General features: G+C 36.7%; 4 protein-coding genes across 8 annotated transcripts; 2 read left to right on the top strand and 2 right to left on the bottom strand.

Annotated features, from left to right (window-relative positions):
* Positions 1-130: 130 nt before the first annotated feature.
* LOC106641575 (uncharacterized) lies at positions 131-2,968 on the top strand. Its single transcript, XM_014356043.2, has 10 exons — positions 131-214; positions 312-476; positions 562-817; positions 1,210-1,314; positions 1,548-1,732; positions 1,825-2,076; positions 2,152-2,295; positions 2,378-2,522; positions 2,593-2,770; positions 2,842-2,968. The coding sequence occupies exons 1-10, from the start codon at positions 131-133 to the stop codon at positions 2,966-2,968; spliced, it is 1,641 nt and encodes a 546-aa protein (XP_014211529.2).
* A 414-nt stretch (positions 2,969-3,382) lies between these two features.
* On the bottom strand, positions 3,383-12,102 carry Pvr (PDGF- and VEGF-receptor related). The gene is made up of 19 exons (XM_014356062.2): positions 11,871-12,102; positions 9,289-9,425; positions 9,021-9,204; positions 8,802-8,932; positions 8,429-8,719; positions 8,157-8,325; positions 7,953-8,076; positions 7,700-7,875; positions 7,451-7,623; positions 7,230-7,368; positions 7,009-7,158; positions 6,780-6,935; positions 6,390-6,689; positions 6,194-6,294; positions 5,966-6,116; positions 5,660-5,884; positions 5,453-5,591; positions 4,653-5,264; positions 3,383-4,579 (listed from the first exon to the last, which is right to left on the bottom strand). Exons 1-19 carry the CDS (start codon positions 11,932-11,934, stop codon positions 3,832-3,834), a joined length of 4,170 nt encoding a protein of 1,389 aa, XP_014211548.2. The 5' UTR covers positions 11,935-12,102; the 3' UTR covers positions 3,383-3,831.
* A 1,488-nt stretch (positions 12,103-13,590) lies between these two features.
* LOC106641599 (solute carrier family 35 member G1) lies at positions 13,591-16,652 on the bottom strand. Of its 4 annotated transcripts, none has more exons than XM_014356075.3 (5): positions 16,535-16,652; positions 16,172-16,465; positions 15,890-16,083; positions 15,205-15,782; positions 13,591-15,124 (listed from the first exon to the last, which is right to left on the bottom strand). In XM_014356075.3, the coding sequence occupies exons 3-5, from the start codon at positions 16,079-16,081 to the stop codon at positions 14,836-14,838; spliced, it is 1,059 nt and encodes a 352-aa protein (XP_014211561.2). In that variant the 5' UTR covers positions 16,082-16,083; positions 16,172-16,465; positions 16,535-16,652; the 3' UTR covers positions 13,591-14,835. The 4 variants fall into 4 exon arrangements, with proteins under 4 accessions (XP_014211561.2, XP_014211560.2, XP_089452689.1 ...); XM_014356074.3 differs by having other exon boundaries at positions 16,172-16,424; XM_089596563.1 differs by having other exon boundaries at positions 16,172-16,410.
* Positions 16,653-17,576: 924 nt separating this feature from the next.
* Positions 17,577-20,263, top strand: LOC106641598 (BRCA1-associated protein). 2 transcript variants are annotated; one of them, XM_014356071.2, is made up of 6 exons: positions 17,577-18,021; positions 18,161-18,476; positions 18,568-18,757; positions 18,841-19,159; positions 19,253-19,677; positions 19,763-20,263. In XM_014356071.2, exons 1-6 carry the CDS (start codon positions 17,940-17,942, stop codon positions 20,144-20,146), a joined length of 1,716 nt encoding a protein of 571 aa, XP_014211557.2. In that variant the 5' UTR covers positions 17,577-17,939; the 3' UTR covers positions 20,147-20,263. The 2 variants fall into 2 exon arrangements, with proteins under 2 accessions (XP_014211557.2, XP_089452598.1); XM_089596472.1 differs by having other exon boundaries at positions 17,936-18,021; positions 18,146-18,476.
* Positions 20,264-24,470: the final 4,207 nt, after the last annotated feature.

Here is a 24,470-nt window from a genome sequence, read left to right as displayed (position 1 = left end):
CTAACAAAAAATGTTCAACTGAACCCTAAAAGTACCAAAGTTAAATTGTTATGTAAAAGTGATCGCGAACAAACTACTACTGAGTACGCGATAAAAAAAAAAAAAAAAAGTACGAAATTCATATGAAAAAATGGCCGATTATTCGCACAGAAAGAGCACAGTGCGCGAGGCGCTCATCGGCTCGAACCTGCTGTCGTCCACCCAACGAGTCAACGTAAGGTTTTATATCAAGTGACAATAATTACCTCGTACCCACACGCGATGCCAAACTTGACCGATTTTCATTTTCGTTGTTGGTTGATCGTCTAAAGGATGGAAAATTACGGGGCAGGTACCTGTTTCGCGCGTCCGTGAGGCTCGTCATGGAGTACATCGAGTGGATAGGCAGCGAAGCGCTGATGGACCGTGAAAACGTCACCGCCAACGTCAAACTCGCCAAACAGAGGAAAGCCTCAAAGCTGGACCTCACGGTCAAGGTGCATCCACGCGTGTGAATTTGTCCACGTGTGCGGCGAGAAAAGGTAACAATAATGTTTGTTTGTTTGAAACGACAATCGCCAGGATCGGTCGATACTGCTGCTTTCGCCGGACAAGAGGTCCAAGGAGGACATTGAGTACGCGAGGTCCGTCATAGTAAACACGAAGGCGTTCAAGAAGTATCCGGAGGATATAAAGGAGTCCCTGGCTGCCGAGTGCGGTTACCAGTACGTGCTCCCCCAAAGGACCGTGACTCGGCAGGGACACAAAGCCACGGCCCTCTACTACGTCGTGCGAGGGACACTCGATATTTTCAAAGATGTCACCGACAAGACCACGGGTAAAAGTTTAAGCTGTGATCATAGAACAGATGCAATTTAGTTTAAGCTTTTACATTTTTAAATTTAAAAGAATATTTATATATGTATATTACAGGTAGTTTTAATGATTGGTAATTTGGTAAAAAAATTTTACAACGATTTTTTTTCTTCTTTGAAATATTTACCGACTTATGAATTATGAAAAACTATCAGCTGTGAATCATAGCTATTTTTGCATCTATGTTATTATAGCTACATTATTGGTATTATTATAACAGCTATAATTACAGCTTATTTTTTTAGCTAATAATTTTTGACATGTACTTACTCAAGCAATCGGATTTTCAACAGATGACGATCAATGATGTAAAAAAAAAAGTTATATCATATTGAGTAAACTTGTATTCGATAGGCCAGATAAATCAAACGATCGTCGGATCACTGGAGCCCGGCGATATGTTTGGCGAAATAGCACTCCTTCACAACGTACCGAGAACAGCGACAGTGGTGAGCAGAAGTAAGGAATCATTTGATTTAAAATGTATTTAGTGCCAAATGTATAAGGGATAAGTACGCGAAACTCGAGTCTCATTTTTCATCGCAACATTTGTTTTTTCATACTACTTTCACGCTGCGTAACATTTCATGGCAAATAGTTCGCGTAACTCCCAAGTATCCCTGGTAGATTATTAATAAAAAAAAAAAAAAAAAAAACCGTGTATTAATTGCTTTCTTTGTGTGTGCATACAGCGGCCATTGACCTGTTTGTAGTATCCCGAAGTGCGTTTAACAAAAACTTGAAGAATTACCTTATGGAAGAGTGGGACGTGCTTCGCGATGCCTTTGTTAATTTCAATTATTTCAAAGGCTGGAGCGAAGATACGATCCGCGAGTGCTGCATTTTGAGTAAAGTGATAAACTATGATCCAAACGAGGTGAGAATCAAGCATTATAAATAAAATTCGCAAAATCGTTTGGTTACAAAAAGAAAAAAAAAAAAAAACAACTGTTTTTATCCTCGATTGAGGTGCTCTTGGGGGACGGTCGAGGAATGGTGCACTACGTATACTTCATTCTTTCCGGGGAGTGCAGACTCGTGGAGCACATGCTCGTTGATAAGAAAAAGTCGTCCGATGGAAAGCAGGCCAAGTACAAACTCTACGACAGTCAGAGCATAGACAAGAATCCCACTAGGCAGCGCAAAACCAGGAGTAAGATGATCGTTGATCTCGCCTTGAAAGACGACTTCCAATCGATGATATTGAAAAACATTGCTCAGGTGCATTTTACTTGTGTATTGATGTTTTGGTCAATTTTGTATTTTCGTGGCTACATTAATTTTTTATTTTTTTAGAACACTGATGACAGTACAGTGACCGCGGGACAGCAAGCGTCGGCGACTGATAACATTATAAATTTAATATCGTCCAAGAAGGACGAGCATACAAATATTGCTATGGAACGAATCAGCGTGATCACTGTAACTCTCCAGGATGTCGTAAGTTGATGGTGTAACTGCACGTGTAGTTAATTTTTTTTTTTTTTTTTTTTTTTAATTTTCTTGCATTTATAAAATTTAGATAAACCAATGGCATGAAATCACCGACACCGTGGAGATGTTGATGAAGCGGCCGTCCGTGACAAACTTTCGGTATTATCCGAAAAGCGTGGAAACGATATTTATGCAAATTTGTATTCTTTACAGAGGTGCATGTTTTGGATTGGGTGAGTTCAAACACTTTTCTTTTTTTTTGTGACAACATTATTCATCGATATTTTTCGTCGATTTGAAAAGGTGAACAAATGAAAAATCGCCGAATCGTTTCCATCACGCCGGTAAAGTGCCTCTTGATTCCGCGTTTCTGGTTGACGAAACACAATCGAGCCAACATATGGGAAAGGGTGAAAAGTTTCTTGAATTTCAAGTATCCCAGCCATCAAGAATTATTTCATAAATTCACGAATCATAAAAGGTATACTGATAATAATAATGATGTTAGTTTAATTTGGAAATTCATCTCATGATCTATGAAAAATATTTCAGGTGGACCGAGTATAAGAAAAATTATGTTCAAAAGCTTAGGAAAGAGAAGCGCAATTTACCCAACGATACGAAATATTACGATGTACCGTATTCAATTAGAATAAATGAAAATATTGATAGTGACTAAATTATGGAAAAAATTTAATTGGTAAGAACTCCATAGTGAATAAATTAAAAGTTTTTTTATTTTCAGAATATCATGTACTTTGTTTCACTTACAGAATTTTCCAAATAAGGTGATGGTTTCAGTGGCAAGTAAAACGAATGGCTTAAAAATTTGTACATAAAAAAACTTTAATTCTCAGTATTATATACATATACTTACATTACCTACACAATAAAAAAAATTCTAATTTTGAAACGCATTTATCTGTGTTAAGTACGTACATAACAGTGATTTGTAAAAAGTAGATTGTCGTTGTTTGTTTTTAATCATTATTACCTATATGTAATAAGTTTAAATACTCAAACATAAACATTTTTTGGTAAAAAATTTTTTTTTTACACTCACACACACACGCGCAGACACACACTGCACCAACTGATACATTTAACCGCAAACAAATAACATTATGAAAATGGCGCAGTCGTAAACTTCAATGATTAACATTATTAGTATGTAATAGCGCTCTCAATGTACTGAAACACTAAAATTCATTATAATCGCACAAAAATAACTTAAATCGCGGATATACAATTACGTTGATTATAATTACACATGTAAGTATAAAAACAATTTGATTGTATAATAGGATTTTTCAACACTGAATTAACAGTTCTCACGGCTCCAAACACTATTACCTATACACACATACTTCTAGGCGTAAGAACTTGTGCGAGAGTTTTTCAACAAACACAGTTTTATCGATAGTCATGGTTCAACGTAAAAAATAGTACAAAAATACTTGTTCGCGTCTTTATACGGACTTACAGTGCTGTAAATTTTTACAGATATGCATGTCGTACTTGCAGCAAATAAAAAGGGTCCCTCTACGGGTTATTCTTCTTCCAAGGAACATCCGTGGAGTTTAAATTAGCAGATTCGACAAACAAATAGCTTGGATTCATAAACGTGTCCAGCGCTGAGCGGTATTTACTTCTCTCGGTTTCCCGCTGATGAATATTGACGTAATTGTCTTTTATCGGTATGACGATGGTCGGCTTGTCCGTGTCGTCAACCCCTTTGTTTTTCCCTTCCGCCCGCAAATTGTCGTTCACTTCCATGTTTTTCGGGGCGTTGCAGTAGCCCGAGTCCCTGTCGGTCGACAGTGACACGTCACCGCTTTCCCTATCCTTTTTCCTTTCGGCCTCGCGCTGCTTCATAAATTCCTCCCGTTTCTTGCTTATGTCGATTGGCTTCAAGTAATTATCTTCGTCCTGTTCAGGCTCCGTCTTGATTTTTGTCAGCATCGGCGTGTCCTCGCCTTCGGAGTGAACATTCCTGGGACTGTCGCCAATCACGGTCAAGTAGGCTGGATCCGCGGCTCGAGGCGAGCCGTTCATGTAGTCGTGCCGAGCTGGAACGTACTCCACGTCATCCGGTGACAGCATCATCGACAGGTAGTCATTCTTGCCCTCCAAGTTGCTGGCTTTGTTCATGCTTTCGTACATGTAGTTCAGTTCCACGTAGTGCATTTTGACGCCATCCTCCAGTAAGTCGCCGATGCTCTCGACTAGTTCTGTGAACGACGGCCTCAGACTTGGCTTGGCCTTCCAACATCGGATCATGATGTCGTAGCTGAAATGGAAGAAGAACAAGTGTAATTTTCGATGAAAAAAGAAAAAAAGAGGGAAAGGGGATAGCTTCTCACATGTCTTTGGTGGCATAAGCGGGCTGCTCCATTCTGTAGCCCTCGACGAGTTTTTGGTACTGCTTCTCGACTTCCATGCCAGGGTACGGGATCTCTGCCAGAGTGAAGAATTCCCAGAGAACTATGCCAAAGGACCAGATGTCTGACTTTGTCGAAAAGACCTGGTCCCTGATCGACTCGATGGCCATCCATTTGACCGGCACCGGGCCGTTGCCCTGCTTCTTGTAATTGTCGTCCTTGTACATAGTCTTGGCTAAGCCAAAGTCGCAGATTTTGACGACGTTGTTCTCCGCGAGTAAGATATTCCTCGCAGCCAAATCGCCGTGCAAAACCTTCCTTCGGGAGAGATATTCCATGCCGCGGGCCACTTGGAAGGCCCACGAGAGAAGGTCCTGCGAGCAGATGGGCTCGAGATTCTTCTCTTTGTAATCACCCTCGTAGTTGGAGCGCCATCCCGGCTGGGAGTCGCTGTGATCGAAACCAACGTTAAGTCTCATCGGGCCACTGATATTCTGAGTATCAGCGCAGTAGACGACCGACTCCCCACTTGGTTCGCTATTGCTCGAGGCAGTGCTAAATTGGTTGGGAAACGTCGATGTTGGGTGTTTTATTCTGTTGGCAGGAAACAATCATGAACGATTGAAAAAGTTTAACGTCATTTTTACCGATTTCTCGTTACATGTCGATTAATTGTTATATTAGTCAATGATTTATTAATTAACTCGTTTAGCTTTCAAATGAGTCAGTCATCTTGTAAAAAGTCAGAGAAATTTTATCAAACGAATTCGTCAAATCGATACCTCTTTGATTCCTTTCCAATGGATGGATCAATTTTACCGGTCGACGGGTCGATTTGATCGATGAAATTTTCTCGGTGACGCAGCAGATAGTTTTGCAGATTTCCAAATCTACAGAATTCAACGATAACCAAAAGTTCACCTAAAAAAAAGGTTTAAATAATATTTTTCAAACAAAAGTCATCAAAACGATGGTGCGAAAATACTTACGTTTGGCAATATTTTTGGTACAGGCGCCAAGAAGATTCACAACATTCAGGTGCTTTCCCAGATGCACCATAATTTTTAACTCACTCGCCAGAGCACGAATGTAAACTGGTTCTGCACTTTTTCGGACCATTTTCACGGCCACGGTCGTAACGGGCTCGTCATCGATGATCCCATATGCTTCTGCCTTCATGACCACCCCAAAGGCACCACTTCCCAGTTGTTTTCCTTTAATGAGAAATATCACGAGTTATTACGAAAACTGGTAATTTTTTTTCATTCGGGAGAACTTGGAAAATTTGTAAATACCTAACTTTACTTTTTCCCTCGGAAATTCCCACTTTCTGTCATACGGAAGGAGTTCCGCTTGGTCGTCCACCATTAGCTCCGGATTTATGCAGTCGAGCGCTCCTTCCTCGAAGTACGTCAGACCAGCTTCCAACAGTTGCTTTCTCATCAACTTCAAATTATCATAGAATAACGATTTAACATTAATTTCTATTAATTTTAAGAATTTGTTTTTTTTTTTCCCCCTACCTTTTCATGCCGTACTTTTAGGCAAAAGTAAATCAAAAGAAAAGTGAGAACAATGATCAAGCAAACTATCATTCCGATCCAAAGCCATGGCTTTTCAACCCCTAAAATCGAGACGAACATTTCAATAAAATACGACACTTTTGGCCTGATTCATTGAAACAACAGTTTTTGACATTGTGCAAATGTTTTGCTGTACCTTTAACGATGAATTTTTGGGATCTTTGAACCGATCCAAAACGATTTCGGGCGACACACGCGTATTTTCCGCTGTCGCTTTCCAACATGTATTTTATTATCAATTCCTGGTTATCGGACACAAGGTTGTACTGTTGTTCCGACAGTTCCAAAGGCGCGTCATTCTTATACCACGACACATTGGGTTTTGGCATTCCTCCGACGTAACACAGTAAATAAATCGAATTGTGAGCTTCTCTCGATGACAGAGTTACTTCGGTGTCGTTCATATTGACATTGATAAAGTATGGCTCTTTTGGATCTGCCAACGGAAACACGAATAAAATCATGTTAAACTGCATTAAAAATACGAGCAGTAAAAAATTAAAAAAATTATAATTCTCATGACTACCTTCGAGGGCAAGCAAGTAAGATATTTTATTGGTTTGGTAATCGAAATCCGTCGCTTCGCAATAATAGTCCAATTGATCGGATAGCTGCACGTTTCTGATGGTGAGAACAGAGCGGTGAGTGAATTTGGTATCTTCCGAGGTAACTTTTATTCTTTCTGAAATTCGATGAAAAGATGAAATTTGAGCAGACTATGATTTTCCAAAGTATAAGGGTATTTTAGAACGAACCGGAATTCACAACCAATTCTCCTTGATCGGACAACCACATTACCGAAGAAAAGTTGTAATTCACAGCAGCGCATACTAGAGTAACGTTGTCGCCTACGGTCAATTTTCCTTCCGGCTCTATGATCCCAAAGGAGGCGTCGGGTACTCCGTCTTAAAAAAACAATTTTTTAAGCTCAGAAATCGATATTTGATCAAACAACGTAATATATGAGTGTACGTACCGGTAATAAATACATTTTGTTCCACGGAATCGCAGGCGTATACATTGCAAGCGGTGCAGTTTATTCTGCCAAAGGTTTTCAAGTTTGTCGTTACTTTTGAGTTAACTGTTGTGTTACTCTGCCCAATTGTTTCCGTACCCTTGGACAATACAATTTTTATTATAATGCATACAATCATGGATAAAAATTATACATGAAAAGCGAAGATAATCAAAGCCAACCTTGAGCTCGGATTTCTCGCAGTCGTCTTCGGATTGAAATTTCGGGCAACTCGTGAAAAACCACGATATGTTGGACATGGGATAACCAAGTGCTTGACAAACAAATGTTGCATTCTCGCCGAAGCCGTAAAAAGACTTGATTTCAGCCGTATCTAGCAGAGCCCATGGCTTAGCTGAAATTAATTATTAATAAGCCGTACAAAGAAAAGTATCAAAATAATTCAACGAAAGATGGTGTTGTACAAGTACCGTGAACTTCGAGACTAAAATTCAAGTGTTTCACTTCGACGTCATTGTTCGCTTGAAGGGTGTAAATCCCCATATCTTGGATCTGAACGCTATGTATCGTCAAACTAGTCGCCGGTGGGACATTTGTCACCGTAAATTTGTTTCCCGATGAAATTTTCTTACCATTGGTGCCGAGCCTGCAGATTTTCATTTTTCTTTTTTAATTCCACCCAACACAATATTTGTCTTAATGCAAACAAAATAAATAAATTACCACGTGAGCGTTGGCGTTGGGTACGCATTGACGTGGGCTGAAAAAGTTACCGAATTGTCGGCGTGTACTATATAGTGTCTGTTCTCCTCGTCGGATGTTAAATTTATGTACGTGTTATAAGGATCTGTAAAAAAAGGATATCATACACCATGAAAATGAAGGGTTTGGTATTAAAACGTAGGGGTCGCGTGATATTCACTATACCGTGTATTTTAATGTAGACATTGGTACTCGTGATTTCCAAGGGTGCCTTCACTTGGCAAGTGTATTCACCCTCGTCGTCGTAAGTTACGTTGTTCTCGATTAGTTCAGAAGTGACCAATCTAACGCCACCTTTTTCTTCGTGAACCGGATCTAAAATGATCCTGGAAGTCTACAATAATGGCACACGCAAACGGATAAGCAAACAAGTCGATCACGAGAATAACAGATAGTCGTAATGATGCATAAGGAAATAAATATATTCAATAACATACGGAATTTCGTGGTGTCTTCCAAGATATGCTGTAGGGGTTTTCTATTCCCATCTCAACGACGCACTTGACTGACAGGGTCGAACCAGCGGTGACGTGCTCGAGACCGTCCGTCTTGATAATTGGCTTTTTCAGCGAATCCTTATTTATGATCAAAAGGTAAATGTATATCACTTGCGATGAAACGTCCTCATCGGTTTCACAGGTGTAGTAATCACTGTCCAGGATTGTGGTGTTTTCAATGACGAAACCAATTTTCGGATCGAAAGTTATCCTTTCGCTCGGCTTGAGGTTCTAAAGCGACGGAAAATCATAGGGTGCCATTATTTTGCCATTTTTCAATGAGTGTATAGTAAAGAAATCGTATGCACATTACTTTGTTGAAAGCCTTGAGATTCACGTGGAATCTAGGAGAAGTTGGACGGCAGGGCAGAATGGCCCGGTTCCCGACGTGCGCATAACGTATCACGTAGCCGTCGAAAATTTGGATGAACGCGCTTTCATTGGCTGCACCGGAAAAGAATGTGTATGGCGTTATACGTGATACATATGTGATTATTATCGAAGATAAACGTGGTACATATTTTTGTCTCACAGTTTACGTAAACGTAGGTCCAACTGGCATTTGGATCGTCGTAGTCTTTGCTCGTTACGTTACCGTCGACATTGGCGCAGCCGTACCAACCGGTGTCGCCAAAGACGGTCGATCGCCTTTGAAACTTTATTTCCACGCTATCGTCGCTCTTGTACCTCGAAATTTTGTGCTCCGACGTGGTTATCTTTTCATCGAGTGACACGGAAAAAATCGTTTTAACGATTAATTTTTTATTTTTTTATTTTTTCTAATTTGCCATTAAACTCACATTGTCGTCCTTGTCGTCTTCCGGGTAGTAAAAGTTAACATCGCCGAAGCTCGTGCAGGTGATTTCCAGAGCCTCTCCCTCGTTTATCTCGAGCTCCTTGACGTTCGGTTGGAGCTGGGGCTTGTGTCCCAGACACCCTGTCGTTTCCATGAAAAATTCGTGGTGTGAGCAACAAGTTGGTGGATCGATACGGTCTAGTATAGTTTTGTGGAGGAAAAAATACGCATGGGCCCAAATAGGAGGATCAGGAAATGGGAGTGTACGACGTGTGTCGCGGGCGATAACAAAATATATACATTTCTAGCCGCAACATTGGGCAATAGATGAGTTCCCAGCTCAGTTGTGATCGTGGAATTTTACGAGCGAGTTTTTGTAAAAACAAATGGTAAAACCGGTAATTCGTGTATTACAGTATTTTCCAGTGGATTTTCACTAGGTGTGTACATATTGCGCGCATTGGAGCAGTGGTAGCTTCAGAGGAAGTCTTTCTTCCCTTTTGTGATAAAGCGTGTTCATTATCAAGGCAAATGTATGGATATAATATATATATAATGCATATGTGCTCATGCAGATGCTGTACAGCCACTGTGTACTACATACAATGTCGATGATACTAAATGCGGCCAGTATGTTTTGCTTATTAAAATACAATTTTGAAATTCAAGCTATTGTTCGTTTTATGTGACCAAGCAGCCGGAAGTTGGGGCATTTGTGGAAATTTTCTTTGAACTCGTTTGTTGATCGAGAAAAGGATCAAAGCCAGCAGATGGTGATATATTGAGCGCAGAGAGAGAAGCTGCGGTGGCAGCCAATTAGTCATTGACGTCAAAACTATTTGGGAGAAATTTTTTTAATTTTATTTCTTAAGCTTTCACAGATGGGTTCATACATTTTTTTTTTAACTTTCACTTCCTGCAACTTTTTTCTTTTCAGTTTTATTTAATACTCGCAAAAAAATTCTTCCGATGAGGAATGCATCGTCTTTTTTTTTTTTATACGCTGATTTTAGTGAATTTTTAGATACGTAGTGCGACTTGTTTTCATTTTCAAGTTTACTTGGGGAAACATTTTGATGAAGATTAATTGTGTGTTTACAAAAATTTGTCATAGTAATGAATTATTTGAATACATCGTTTTTTGGTCAAAATTCTTTTGATGCAAAATTGCAATTCAAACGTTTGAACTAAATAAATTTGGAATGCATTACAGGTAAGGGTTTTCCCATACGATAAATCTGTCAGGAATCCACTACGTTGTGTACAGCGTACGTCACTCAGATCACATGAACCTATATATACACATATTATACGTGTGCAACATCAGGTGTATGAATCCCGAAAACTCATCTCAAGTGTTATACAAAGTAATTTTGTACTATCACGTGCACATATCCATGAATTACGTATTTGCGTATATAATATGACAAAAGAATTTGCCAGTACATGTGTATAGTATACATATATATTATGCAAACATAAATGTAAATCGGTAAGTTATTTTCCATACTGATTGATATGTGACTTTAGTTTTTTTTTTTTTTTTTTTTTTTTGAGACAAAAAATGTTCTATATAAATATAGTACGCGCAGAATTGCAAAAAGAAAGTTTTTGTACTTTCTCGAGTCATGTCACGAAAATACGATTAACGACATATGCTTCCCAAATTTCAATGGAATATTAACACGTGAAAAGTATTATTACCACCATCTGTCAGCACCATTTGACTATAATTGAAATAAAATTCCATCAAAAGCTACTTCTATCCCGTGGATTTAAAGAACATCTTACGATGGAAGCAAATGCTTAAACTCGAGGTAAAATAATGAACCAATCAAATATAGTTCAAAGAACTTTAATATTAAAAATAAACAAAGTAGCAAACGTAGGTGTATATTATCTTAGGCATGAAAAAACGTGGCTTTTACAATGAGCATCGGATGTGTATATTGTAATACAAAGATCGTGACGACGATGATGATTAAGATAAAGGTGTGTCGCACAGCTCGCGAACGTATACGCTGCAGAGGATAGGACCGTGAATGAGTTGCTCTCTTATGTTACGTAGGTATACATTGGAATGTCGATTTCAAGGCTGGATACACCATACGCGCGTACACGATTTACGTGTCCAAATAATTATGCGATCCGTATGCTTTTGCAAATAACTCGTTTAGTACGGGGCGCGTTCAATTGGCGATGAAACGTTTCTACCAAATTTTTGCGCAAGATGACGTCGAAAGGATGACAATTGAGTATACCTCGTTTCGCGACTCATTGACGACCCGTCCGGCCGCTCGACCGGTTTCTCGGACAAAATAAAACGTGACATCATCGGTTCCCATAGACGTGCCCGAGAATGTACACTCACTTACCTATACCGTACGCGTGAAAAGATATATAAGTATACAGCGACAGAGGAGAGAAAAAGGAAAGCCTGCTGCCGATGTGGATCGCGATTACAAGAGAGATCGGTGCGACGGCTACGTAACATGTATATACACGTGAGCTTCCAACAGGTGTGACGGTATATACAGGTAATAGGTTGAATTGTTGACTGAAGGCTACAATGTGACGATTACGTGCCTGCAGAGAGTAGGGCAAGCGCGAGGAGGAGCCACAGAGCCCCTCGTCCTTGGGGGCCCGACATCGTCCTACGGGTGTATATCTCCGGCTCGCTGGGATCGGACGCACTCGATACGCACACCTCACATGGAACGATCGATCATAGGCGCGATCGCGCACCAAACCGATTTTATGTATAATACTCGTACGCGCCCACTTACCGCGTGTATACGAGTGTACTTTTGAGCGCGGGTTCCAGCAGCCGAGCCGACACTGCCGAGCTGGAGAGCGCGCCGTTATGTCGCCGGAGCGCGAGTCGCCCGCCCTTGTCCCGCCTCCCTCCGCTGTGTATATGTGTCTCCCCACTCGCCGCGCGTTCCATCGACCTGGAGTCGATGCATACATTTTATACTTCCACAATCTTTTCGAGGCTGGTACCTATACATATATTTTTTCGGTCCCTTATCATTGCCCCTCCTGGATAATGTGCTCGCATACATATGTCGCGTTGAACGGGTCCTCTCCTTTCGAGCTCCGCTGTGACTGATTATTGCTGAGGGAGGGAGTAGCCTGCACCGCAGTTGTTTACCCGTCGCGGACGCTCTTTTTAACTATAGCCCGGGATATTTTTGGACCGGCCGATCTTATCGGTATGCGCGTGTGCTCGTTGTCCAGCATCCAGATTTACACACGCAGAAGCTCGTTTTGCCGTGGTCATTGTTTTTTGTTGTTGTTTGTTCTCGAATGTACGGGGAATTAAAAAAAATACAATCTTTTCGTACGATTTATAAATCGCCTCGTAAAAGGAGGATCAATTTGATGCCGGGAGAGAGTCGATCGCGACGCGCTACTTGCAGGTGATTTTTTTCATTTTCACGTCACAATCTGTCATGCTTACACAAAGGTATACAGGATCCACTTGGTTTTTCCGAGTCTATTTCGATCGAGTGCTCGATTTTGTAATAGTAATACAATACACGAGCCACTCTGTGAAAAAAAAAAAAAAAAAAAAAGAAAATTTTATACATGGTATTTTTTATGCCTTGGAATCGGACAATTTTTTTTTTTTTTCTTTCGAGGTATACTTACCTTAAAAATTTAGATTTTTACCTTTCCTTTCGCTTGTAAAACGCGTATAAACAATCAGTTTTGCAGCTTTTGGTGCTTTGGAAAAGCTTTTTATTTCCTCAAATTAAATAGAATCGCTTATTAAATTTCATTGTACTCGATGAGCCACTTAATTAATTAATCATTTCATCATTGTCTTGTAGTACATATTAAATTTTAAAATTATCGCATTAAACTGAAATTATTAATGTATGTATATATATATATATTTTTTTTTTCTCTAAACTTCTACAAATCATGCGTACTGTGCGCTTGTACGTAACGAGCAGCAAATGATTAGAAAGGAAGTCCTTTCCTTTCGCGATAACAAAGCTGATTATCATGTCAGCTTATGTTTGCGAACAAAACAAATACGATAAAAGAAATCTCAACGAATTTTTTTATGATCATAATTTTTATCGAAAATTTCAATAAAACTGTGCCAAAACGTAAAGCGAGTTACGTATAGTTTTTAATTTTTTGGGAAATGTTTAAAAAAACAAACAATGTGTAGGTGTGGAAGCATTGATGTATTTACTGTACTTGTTCAATACATAATATGATAATATATTAGTTTTTATAACAAACAATAAATTATAAATTCCATTTCTTCCATATCAATAGAGTTATATCCGCAAGATTAATGCAATTAAAATAATACTGTTTGGAATTATTTCTTTGAGAATAGTAAAACCATCTATATTTATTTTTATTTCACAGTGCTTACATAACTGTATATAATTTTTCTATTTTTATTTGTATGACCTAAAAATGCACCTGGCTTGGTATAAATTACAATAGTAAAGTTTTTCAAACTTTATTACACCTAAATATCGGACTCGGAACAGTAGCCATCATAATTAAAAATGATCCAAAAAACTACATTGATTTGACTGAATATGTAGCAGTGGTAAAAATATTGCTTATTACCTGTACTTTCAATGTAACATTTGGCCCTAAAATTTTTTTAAATCATCCCTTAATTGCGTCTATTAAGTTGACCTTAAAAAATCAACTGTGCATACATAACATGAGAAACTGAAATTTTCCAGCACAAACAATAATAAAAAATTACTGTGAACGGAAAAAGAATCAAATAAAATAACAATAAAACAATAACATGCGCATATATTTTACAGATAATATTGCTCATAAATTAAGAATAATTATCGACCCCACCTATGTTATTCAGTACTATAATTCTTTACTAAGAGGTATTTTTTATCTTTACAAATAATGGCTAGAAAAATTTGAATTACCAACTATTTATCTAGGTACCGCTTCAGATGTACATCAATAGGAAGTAGTTTTTGCGAGGATTAAGAATATTTTGACTAGACGGATTATTTGATATGAGCCATGAATATAGAGCAAATCTTAGAATATTATTTGACCGTTGTCCATTACCTAATGTGAAAATAGTACAAATCCTATTTCCTCTTATAAATCGTAATAAAAATTTTCATGAAAGACTGAGCACCTGATTTTAAATTAATGTATTCACAACGAAAAACTTTTTTTCAATTGAAAATTGTGCTCTTGAGAACCAACATTAGCGAGAAAACAGTAAACTAGTATAACTATAAAATTTTTTTTTTTTGAATACTTGTTATACCTCATGGCAATCAAATTAATCAAGTAAAACATTTCCATTTGCCTGGCTTTCAGCCAATTACCTGAAAAATTTTCTTATCACTAAAAGTTAAGTTTATTTATCGTTACTTGTAACTTTGAAGTCATTTGGTAGTACAACATATCACTTTTCGATATATTTCTCTCTTCATTTTATGAAAAATTTTTTGATAAGAACTCATGAGAAAAAAAAATGAGTTGAGTGGATACAATCCTGTGTAGCTAAAAGTGATTAACACAAACATAATCATAAAGTAGCTAGACATCCTAATGATTTCCTGATGCTGGAAGTTTCTGGTAAAGATACAGCCCATTTTCTCAGTGCAGTAAGTAAAACGGAACTTGTCACGAGAATCGCACCACCCACTGAATATTTATTTGGTATTTCATTGAAAAATAGTACTTGCCAAAAAAAAGCAAAAACAATATCTGCTGATCTAGCAATGGCAACTGGTCCAGCCTGTTCCATCTGTAGGGCTAAAGTTAGTAGAATTTGTCCACCAAAGCTAAAAAGAGCTAAGGCTACCACAAGTAACCTGAGAAAAAAAAAAAATTCGTTTTCTATACTTCAAAGACAAACACCTAATACTTTACTTCATTTCATTGACTTACGTACCTGTCAGTGCCGCATCGTGGCAAACACATAGCTCCGATAGCCCAGGTGACAACAATTGTCTGAACAAGTGCAAAAGATCCAAAATTTGTCATTATGATGGAAAAGTGCAGTCCTTTGAGGGCTCTCAATAAAATATAAGCGTTAGCTCCAAACAATGTTGCTGTAAAAGCTGCAGCTGCCCCCCACAAATCAGCGTGCTCGGTTTTTTCATGATTATCAATCAATGACACAACGGTATGGCCAAACAGGAGAGGTGGCCTCGTTATGAGAACTACTCCAATCAATGTTAGGCAGACAGTGATTATGTTGAACAGACCGCAGGGCTCTTTTAAAAATACTCTCGCAAATATTGCCACGAATACAGGCACAGAAAAAACTATGACCGATGCATCAGCCAAGGGCATGTGTCTGAATGCATAAAAACTGAGCATCAGACCAGTTGTTCCAACAAAACTCCTCAATATCAACATGAGGCGTCGACCCTTTGGAAACGGATGTTCCCCTTTGTAGATTAAAATTGGAATTGCAGGCAGTAAAACTCCAACAAAGCGAAAAGCAGCCAATTCCATTGGATTGATCTAGAAAGTACAATACTTTTTATTATTAATTTTATGCAGCAATAGTCAGATCTTTGCATCAGGGCAATTTTTTTATTATTTTGTAATCAGATTAGAGGTTTGCTTACATCAACCAAACTCTTGACAATGACACTGCAAAGTGAAAAAAAGAGCGACGATATGGTTGCCAAGAGAAGACCAAGGTACGGGCATGATTTACAGTTGAATGTGTAATAGCTGGTAGTGGTCGGACGGCGGCGAATAGATTGGCACTCAATTTCATCATCTACTAAATGCTGCAACTCTAGATGTTCCCGCATTTCTATACAAACGTACAAAATTGTCTAACTGATATACTGACAAAAAATATAATAACAATGACACAAATAAGTCTATAATAATATCCATACCTTGCAAATTAAAATACTCTAATGTCCGTTACAAAGCACAGTTCAATTTACTTAGTCTTCAAGTGTTACAGTGATGTGCGATTTCAATGAGTGTCAACTGAGCATAATTGCAATTCACCTCGATTAGCAACCTGAATGTTGACACTTTTTTTTGCTTGTGCATCTAATCATTGAATATCTTCGAGCTTGTAGTCACACTTTTTGAAGTGTATGTAAGTGAACCTTCAGCTGTCTTGGATCTTTGTAAGCATAACTTTATTTCAACAAAAATAAAACGGAAAAACCTTCAAGGATCTAACGATTATTTATTAGATGAGCAAAACGTGCTGCTACTTTAAGCTGAGAGGGTAATAAATTACTTACACATTATTTAAACATCTGCAGACCACATCACTGTCATTTTGTAAGCATTTGATAAAGTTACGCAGGTGTGCTTAGAAGACGCGTGCCTGAATCTGTTATTGCGGGTGTATTCCGCAATCGTCGCCAAGCAGTGAGACAGTTACACATATACATATACGGCGTGAAGCACAAATAGAAAGAGATGAGCATCGAACGTAGGTATTTTTTTCTTTCGCACATGTGCGAGAAAAACAGATACCCACGTTTGGTGTTGTCTCTTTCTACTTGTACTTAAGAACCGGAAATAAGAACGAGTAGTTTATGTTTCTTATATGTCTGTGGAGGCATACTTCCGGTGTTATACCATTCCGCCGTTCCTGATTTATTGGGTCACTGGGGTTATACCATTCCAACGTTCCTGATTTATTGGGTTATAATATCCCAACGTTCCTGTTACACTATTCATTCTTGTATCAAAGATAAATTCTGCAAAAAATAGCCACCTGCAACGAGCACGTTGAGCCCGTGCGTTGTGCATGGCAGTTTTGTCCGGATATCATTAAAGTTTGGATATCAAATGGGAACTCGTATTTATTTGCATCACTCATCAAAAGTTGTATTTTTCCATTTTTCTCTACGAGTTTCTCATCAATAAAGCTTAAAATTTGGATTCAATTTATTATTTGAATTACAAAGACTCGTCGTCAACCCTTGTTTTTATGAAAAAATAATTGTTTGTATTAGCAAATAATTTTGTAAAGCAATAATAATCGTATGGTGTTAAATATGAAGCTTTTGCTTAAATCACGTCAGACTCATGTCTTTACTGTAAACATGGCTTTGCGACTTGAAATTTGTATATTTTCGGAAAAATTCTTTAATTTTGATTAGCCTCGAGGGACCCCTTTTGAGATTACTACATATTTTCGTATTCGTCGAATGGGGGGGGGGGAGAAGGCTTCTTAATTCGTATGTACAAACGACACCTGGTGAGCAACTTGTTCACTGACTCACTGTTTCACTATACATACTACTTGATGTTTGCAAACAATAATTTAGACATTTAGTTGTGTCCTATGTGTTGTGTATATTTAACATGTGTCTGATGTGTCGCGTTATAAATAATTTAATGTGTAGAATTGTAGATGTGATTTCAAACGAAAACTAAAATAACTCGTCGTCGGAGCTGTTGTTAATCCGTCAGGGGTGTAACTGTGTACCTATTTTCCAAGTACTACAGTAAAGAAAAGGGAAAGTTCGTCGTAAATTAGTTGATTACTTAAGTTAAGTAGCAGCTCGAGAAATCGAGTGTGAAAATGCTCAGTGGCTGGAAAATGAGAGAATTCAAGCTCACCTAACGGGAAATGATTTTTGACACTTTTACCTTGTCTGCTCGACTGTGCAGTGTGGGTTCTCTTAGTATGTGATGTCTTCTCCCGAAATTCTTGTTTCACTTTGTGTAATTCGTATCGAGATCAGGGACTTTGATCTGCCCCCAAAGGACGCAAGTAAGTATTATTTTTGTTGTTTTTTCTGTTCTTTATAGAATACATGCTCAACTATTGTGTGCTGTAATGGTTTTTTTCTGGAATATCTATCGATTTTATTCAACTTGTGATGTTTTTTAATTAGCTGATTTGTTTTAAGGTGCAATGGAAAGGAAGAACATGCAAGGCTCCAGAGAGCCCAGGGACATAACTGTAGAAACTTATTCAGATCCAAATGAGAGGCCTTTGCCCATACTGCCTCAAGGTTCTGGAGTTACAAGCAAGTCTCATTCGATCTCAAGAGAAAATTCGGAGGAAAAATCTTACGCTGCAGCAGTTTCAGCCTCAGCCTCGAACATGGATAGCTCTGCTGGTGCAGCTGCTGCTTGTAATGTAGCTTCGGACCAAATCAATTTCATCTCTGGAAATCCCTTTGTAGAAGTCAGCAAAGGCATATTGCACCTTTACAAGGAAAAGTTAGTACCTGCATGCAAAAACGTTTTCTTTTCCTCTCTATATGCATAACTATAAATCGACTAATATTATAACTTGTATCATAACTTGCAGCACACTCACGGAGATGCGTTCAGCTGCCAATCAAAGTAACACGATTTGTATACTCTCTGTTCCTGCAAACATGACCTGTCATGACTTAATGACGTTTACTGCTGCGTGTCATCAAAATATTCAGTATTTTAGAATCATTAGAGATGGAAATCCCAACCATTATATGGCTCTTTTAACTTTTCGTTCATTGGTATATTAATTTAAAAAATGTTATTTTCTCACATTCGATTTTTTGCATTTAAAAAATTAAAAAAAAAAAAAATTTCCTTACAGACTGCTGCTAGCGAATTTTATGAAACATTTAACGGAGCTGCTTACAACTCATTGGAGCCAGAAATCGTTTGTCACATGGTTTTTGTTTCCAAAGTCGAAACTGCTGATAATGGTTTTCCACTTTCTGGACACACTGAATTACCATCGTGTCCAGTGTGCCTAGAAAAAATGGATGAAAGTGTCGATGGAATATTGACTATACTGTGCAATCATACTTTTCACGCCAGCTGTCTTGTCAAGTGGGGTGATACATCCTGTCCCGTATGCCGTTATGCTCAAACTCCAGAACCAATCGCAGACAGTCATTGCATGGAGTGTCGTGAGTATTTCAGATTTTTATTTTTAAATGAAAATATTCTTAAGCTTATTTTACAATCAAATTTTTATGTTACCATTTAAAATAAAATACTAGCTGGGGATTCGACTAATGAAGCACTATGGATTTGCCTGATTTGTGGACACATTGGTTGTGGTCGGTACGATCAAAGCCACGCATTCGAGCATTATAGTGATACACATCATTGCTACGCAATGGAGTTGGGAAATAATAGAGTGTGGGATTATGTTGGTGATCACTGGGTTGACAGGCTATTACAAAATAAAGATGGCAAGATGGTAGAAGGAGGCCAAGAGTCATCCAAAGGTGAAAGAACAGCTGTTGATGAAAAGGTTGATTCTGTACAGTTGGAGTTCTCTTACATGTTGACCTCACAACTTGAATCGCAGAGATTGTACTTTGAAGAATTAGTTGCTAAAGTGGAACAGAGAAATGCTAGTGATACAAGAGAGCTAACTGAACGAGTTGAAAAAATTACCGAGGAAAATTCTAAGCAAAAGGTAATCTTAAAATTACACGTAAATTAATAAATTGAAAAGCTATCATGTACTAAATTTTCGCTTTTTTTTTTTTTTGTTTTTTTAGAACCAGTTGGCAGCTCTAACTCGAGAAAAACTAGCAATTGAAAAGAAGCTACAACATTCAAATGCTAAATTAACACAAATTCAAGCTCAACTAGCAGAAGAAAAAGAACTCAGGAAGGCACTGCAAGATAATCAAACATCTTGGCAAATCAAGCACAAGCAGTTACAAGATGAAATGAATGTTTATAAGGAGAAGAAGGAAACAGAAATAAATGAGTTGAACGAGCAGTTACGCGATCTCATGTTCTTCTTAGAGGCGCAGAAGCAGATTGAAAACTCGGCTGATAAAGAAGAAATCGCATCTGGTCGGATTGTTATTGAACCGAGTTCAAACAATCCCAAGTCCAATCAACCAAAGAGCAAAAACAAAAGAGATAAAAAATAATGTCTTTTTTGTACTGTGAGCACTTCGTGAATTATTGTTCAACGACTTTTTACTTGTGAAATGTTAGTTTTTTAATCGTAAAACCGTAAATAAAACGAATAATTTTTAATACATAAATAGAGTTTTCTTGAATACTCCAATGTGTTTATAATTTTTGATCCATTGTTTTTTTGTAAGGACGTTAAGATAGTCATAAAAAAGACAAAGTATTAGTAATTTTTTCCAGTTTTTATTATCATATATAGATCATATATTTTTTTTGAAAACACTTAATATAATGTACTTATAATTATATCGTAAATTTTTGGACATGCTGGTTGGGTCAAGAGCCGTGACTCTGTTTCGTGGAGTTTTATTAATCAATTTTTTTTTATTTTTTTTTTTTTATTTAAACTTCAAATACGAAAAATTTGAAAGTTCATAATTTTTCTTGAAAACTCGCTCCCAAATCACGACCACGTTCTTCGCTTGGTTTCTTTTTACTCTATTTATCAACCAACTTTTATAATTCGCGCGACATAGTAATCGAAAGTTGCAATTGAAAATTCGTTTCTTTACAAGTATTCCCCCTTTATACCTTAATAATAAATACGTCACGATTAAGAAACGACAGACGCGCAATCAATCGGCTGAATCGTCAGTCGATTTATTGATCGTCCATCGGATGAACTATGTATACCAAAAGCATATTATACTCCACACCGCAGCAATCAAGTGTAATTCCTTTATTATTTTTTTATTTTTTTTAATTTTCATATCTTTCTCTCTCTCGCTTTTTTTTTACAAGTGTAATATTGACATCTGTATTCTTGACGAGCTCGTAATTACAAAATGCTGCACGCAACGCATTGTTGCCTTTTTTTTTCTAAAACCGCACAAGACTCCACCTTTTTTAAGTGTTGAGCAAATTCTTAAGTACAGGTCAAAATTTTTTCTTCGTGAGAGCGAATAGTCTTTTTCTTTGTAAAATTTTTATCTATCGTTAGTATTTAACTAACGTGTGCGTTCAACAGAATTTGTCATTCGGAATTCATACAATAAGCATACGCATTCTTTTTTTATCTGAGTATGTGTGCGTAGAATTAGCGAAACCTAAGTGTAATTATTGAATTCTTTGGTTTCTTTAGTTCCGTAATATTCTTTTTTTTTTTTTTTTTTATAAAAATAGTAAAATTGCGTCATGCAAAAAATAGCAGCGACGAATTATTCCCGAATTTTCGTCTCCCCCCCGCATAGTGCAAATTAAATTACAACACAGTTTTTCATGAATTTTAATGACATGATGAATTAAGCCTATATGCATAATAAAGTTTCTCGCAGATGGATTGGGTAATTTGCGTTGTTAGAAAAGATTTAAATTAAATTTAAAAAAATACACATAAGCTCCCCACCATCCTTACGTACTTGAGATTAATTGAATTAATCAACGACCTAGCGGATTTTCTCTGGAAGAAAAAAAATCTTTTTTTTGATGAGTCTTTTATTTTGCTTCGTTAAAAAATTCATTACCTCTCTATTAATTTATTTATGTATTTTTTCATAGCTTTACGACATATAACAATTACATTACATTCAGCTTTTTCAAAATGTGTCAACAGGAAGATTATTGGTCTCCGGACAGCTCGGTGACGGCATTTTTATGCAAATATTCCGTTTAAGTTAATTTGCGTGGTCACTGCACGTTGCGTTCTATGTTATCTATTTTTTTTTTTTTTTTTTTTTTTTTTTCTTATATTCCATATCGAAGATGTTAACTGTAATTCGTATGAGTGAAGAGGCAAGGAATATATATATATATATATATATATATTTATTGGGAAATTTAATTTATTTTAGTAAACAGTTGTTTTTTCTGGATCAGGCAAATTTTCCTTTTCTCCGTCATATTCAAGTTCCAAGTGCGTATAATGCATATACCTATAATTACGTATATGTACACTCATCACGTCATAGCAAACATCGGTGACTATTTACAATATAAATACAATCAATCGAATACTATATATATTAAATAAAATTTATTTATACGTGTATTGTGTCATGTCTTAGTATGTCGTACTGTTAGTATTTCATTTTTTTTTTTTAATATTTATTTATCTGTTTCCAAAGATTCATTACAGCAACACGGTTAACAATAATTAGATCAGTGGCGTAAAATAGCGCATGTTAATTCCTACAAAGGTAGTGGTCGTGTGGATATATTTTAACAATTATGGGTCGTGGCCGCAGAAAAAAAATTATTTCTCTGCATCTCGACTAGAAAAAAAATTCTCTCTACACCTCTGTCTCCTCGACTTTTGGGCTGCAGATATTTCCCAACTATACCTTCCCATTTTTTTAGCTGACATGAATGATGCATAGGTAAACGTTCGTTGTGCTCGCTCTCGTTTCTCTCTATTTTTCTCCCCCCCCCCTCTAATTTTGGATTATTAATATTAAATATTTTATTTTGTGTACTAATTAGCGTGTCTTATTATCTTTCCTACTCACACATTTTTCCATTATTATATATCGTTACTCGCGGTAGTAAAAAGCTAGCGTAAAAAAGTTTCTGTCAAAAGCATGAGGTACCTTTGTCATTATTTAAAAAAGATTTTTATTTTATGAATTATCAATAAGCACCACGAAAAAGATTTGGGTGATTGATAACGAGAGCGATAAATATTCGTGTCTGATGATCCTGATTTATACAGTATATTGATCTGCGATCTGTGCGTGGTAGTGTATGAGTTAGAATTTTTTTTTTGGTAATTAAAAAATACGAGATTTAATCTCTTTAATTTTTGATTCGACTACTAATAGGAGATTCGGGTCTCTATACTTTGACTCCTTACAACTACGTTTTATGTGAAAACGAAGAATAGATTCGTTTTAGTGTGGAACGTTTACTGTATATCATTCATTTTATTTTTTTTAATAGCTTGGCGTGAAAATATTTCTTCATACATATATTTATTAGAGCAGTATTATTAGTTTTCCTTAGATTAATTTTTTTTTTATTTTTACAAATATTTAAAATCTGCAAGAGTTGATCTACTAAACTTTTTTTTTTTTACAATTTTTCAAAAGACTTGACTTGTAAAAATTTTAAATATAAAAGTTTTTATAGTATGTTCTTACGGTACGTGAATAATATATTTAAAAATTTTCATGTAGAACTACGGAGATCCATTTTGAAAATTAAATGTGATTTAGCAAGGAAAAAAAGAGAGCGACAAATTTTATCATTGACAAATGAAAACAAGCAATCGAGTTTTCTCTTTTATCTCGTTATTTCATTCTCTATCAAATTTCATAAATTTCTTTTTCACACTTGTTTAATCCTACATATAGTAATCTGGTATTTCTCTTTTTTCGTAGTGTTTTTTTTTTTTTACTTGGTTTTTTATTTTATTTTATTTTAGTTATTTTTTTATTAAAAAATAGTAAATTAAGCATCGCGCAAGATTGCGATAGCATGTAGTTTTTTAAATTACTTTTTTCTTTACCCTCTGCCCTGCTTCAATTTATTTATGGAATACAGTGTTTTTTCTGGATTCTTATGTTATTATTTATTATTTTTTTTTTTATATAATATATATACGTGCAACACAAGATTGTGACGTTGCGTGTTTAGATGATCACAACTCGAAACTGTTGCCCAATCGGAAGAAACCAGCCGTTGAGCTACAGAATGCAATAAGTGTCAGTCTCAACACTCTCGTTTTTTTTTCTCGTATTTTATCCTTTTCATCAATTAATTTTACTTTTAAAATCCTTAAACTTTTTCAACCATTCAAAAGATATTCGTCTATTTTCAAGCTCGCTCTCGTGCCTAACGATTGATTTTGTTATTCCTTTTTGAAACATCTATAGCAGAAATATTCATCTAAACCAGACAGTCAAGCCGTTGTTTCCTATCTAGCCATATAGATGCTACTATTTTTACTTATACATATTGAATTGTTTTCAGTGTTTACGATTTAATTTTATCCGGTCTGTTTTCTCACGCACACGCACCCTCGTCTGTTTAGCACATGTGTGTAATCTTTTGCTCTCTCACCCATTGGCACCAAACTTTTATGATCAATAAACTCGTGCTTCGCAACGTTTATTTAATATAGTCCGGCAGTGTTTGGTCTTTACGGTCAATGAATACCTACTCGAAAGGCAGATGTAGATGCGAAGTTAAAACTCACAAGAGAAATGTTATTTTGCGTTTTTTTTTTTTTTTCTGATCAGCTTTATTTTTACAAATAAATTATATTCATAACAAAAGACATTTTCTTTTTTGTACTTCCGCAAACGATGTTTGAAAAAAATGTACATCTGTTGGTTAATTATA

Source organism: Copidosoma floridanum, unplaced genomic scaffold, assembly GCF_036245765.1.
Source record: "Copidosoma floridanum isolate Cflo_tuat_1 unplaced genomic scaffold, Cflo_Japanese_pri ptg000030l, whole genome shotgun sequence".
NCBI classification, from domain to species: domain Eukaryota; kingdom Metazoa; phylum Arthropoda; class Insecta; order Hymenoptera; family Encyrtidae; genus Copidosoma; species Copidosoma floridanum.
The sequence above is the reverse complement of the archived record's forward strand: the minus strand, read 5'-3'. Positions and strand labels throughout refer to the sequence as shown.

Coding starts and splice junctions, on each gene's coding strand:
- LOC106641575 (XM_014356043.2), top strand. CDS start 131: ATGGCCGATTATTCGCACAGAAAGAGCACAGTGCGCGAGGCGCTCATC. Junction 818..1,209: donor TGTCACCGACAAGACCACGG/GTAAAAGTTTAA, acceptor TGTATTCGATAG/GCCAGATAAATCAAACGATC. Junction 1,733..1,824: donor TAAACTATGATCCAAACGAG/GTGAGAATCAAG, acceptor TCCTCGATTGAG/GTGCTCTTGGGGGACGGTCG.
- LOC106641598 (XM_014356071.2), top strand. CDS start 17,940: ATGTCTTCTCCCGAAATTCTTGTTTCACTTTGTGTAATTCGTATCGAG. Junction 18,022..18,160: donor TCTGCCCCCAAAGGACGCAA/GTAAGTATTATT, acceptor ATTTGTTTTAAG/GTGCAATGGAAAGGAAGAAC. Junction 19,160..19,252: donor CAGTCATTGCATGGAGTGTC/GTGAGTATTTCA, acceptor ATAAAATACTAG/CTGGGGATTCGACTAATGAA.
- LOC106641599 (XM_014356075.3), bottom strand. CDS start 16,081: ATGCGGGAACATCTAGAGTTGCAGCATTTAGTAGATGATGAAATTGAG. Junction 15,783..15,889: donor TTGTCAAGAGTTTGGTTGAT/GTAAGCAAACCT, acceptor TGTACTTTCTAG/ATCAATCCAATGGAATTGGC. Junction 15,125..15,204: donor CCACGATGCGGCACTGACAG/GTACGTAAGTCA, acceptor TTTTTTTCTCAG/GTTACTTGTGGTAGCCTTAG.
- Pvr (XM_014356062.2), bottom strand. CDS start 11,934: ATGTCGGGCCCCCAAGGACGAGGGGCTCTGTGGCTCCTCCTCGCGCTT. Junction 8,077..8,156: donor TGTCTACATTAAAATACACG/GTATAGTGAATA, acceptor CTTTTTTTACAG/ATCCTTATAACACGTACATA. Junction 5,885..5,965: donor GAGGGAAAAAGTAAAGTTAG/GTATTTACAAAT, acceptor TTCTCATTAAAG/GAAAACAACTGGGAAGTGGT.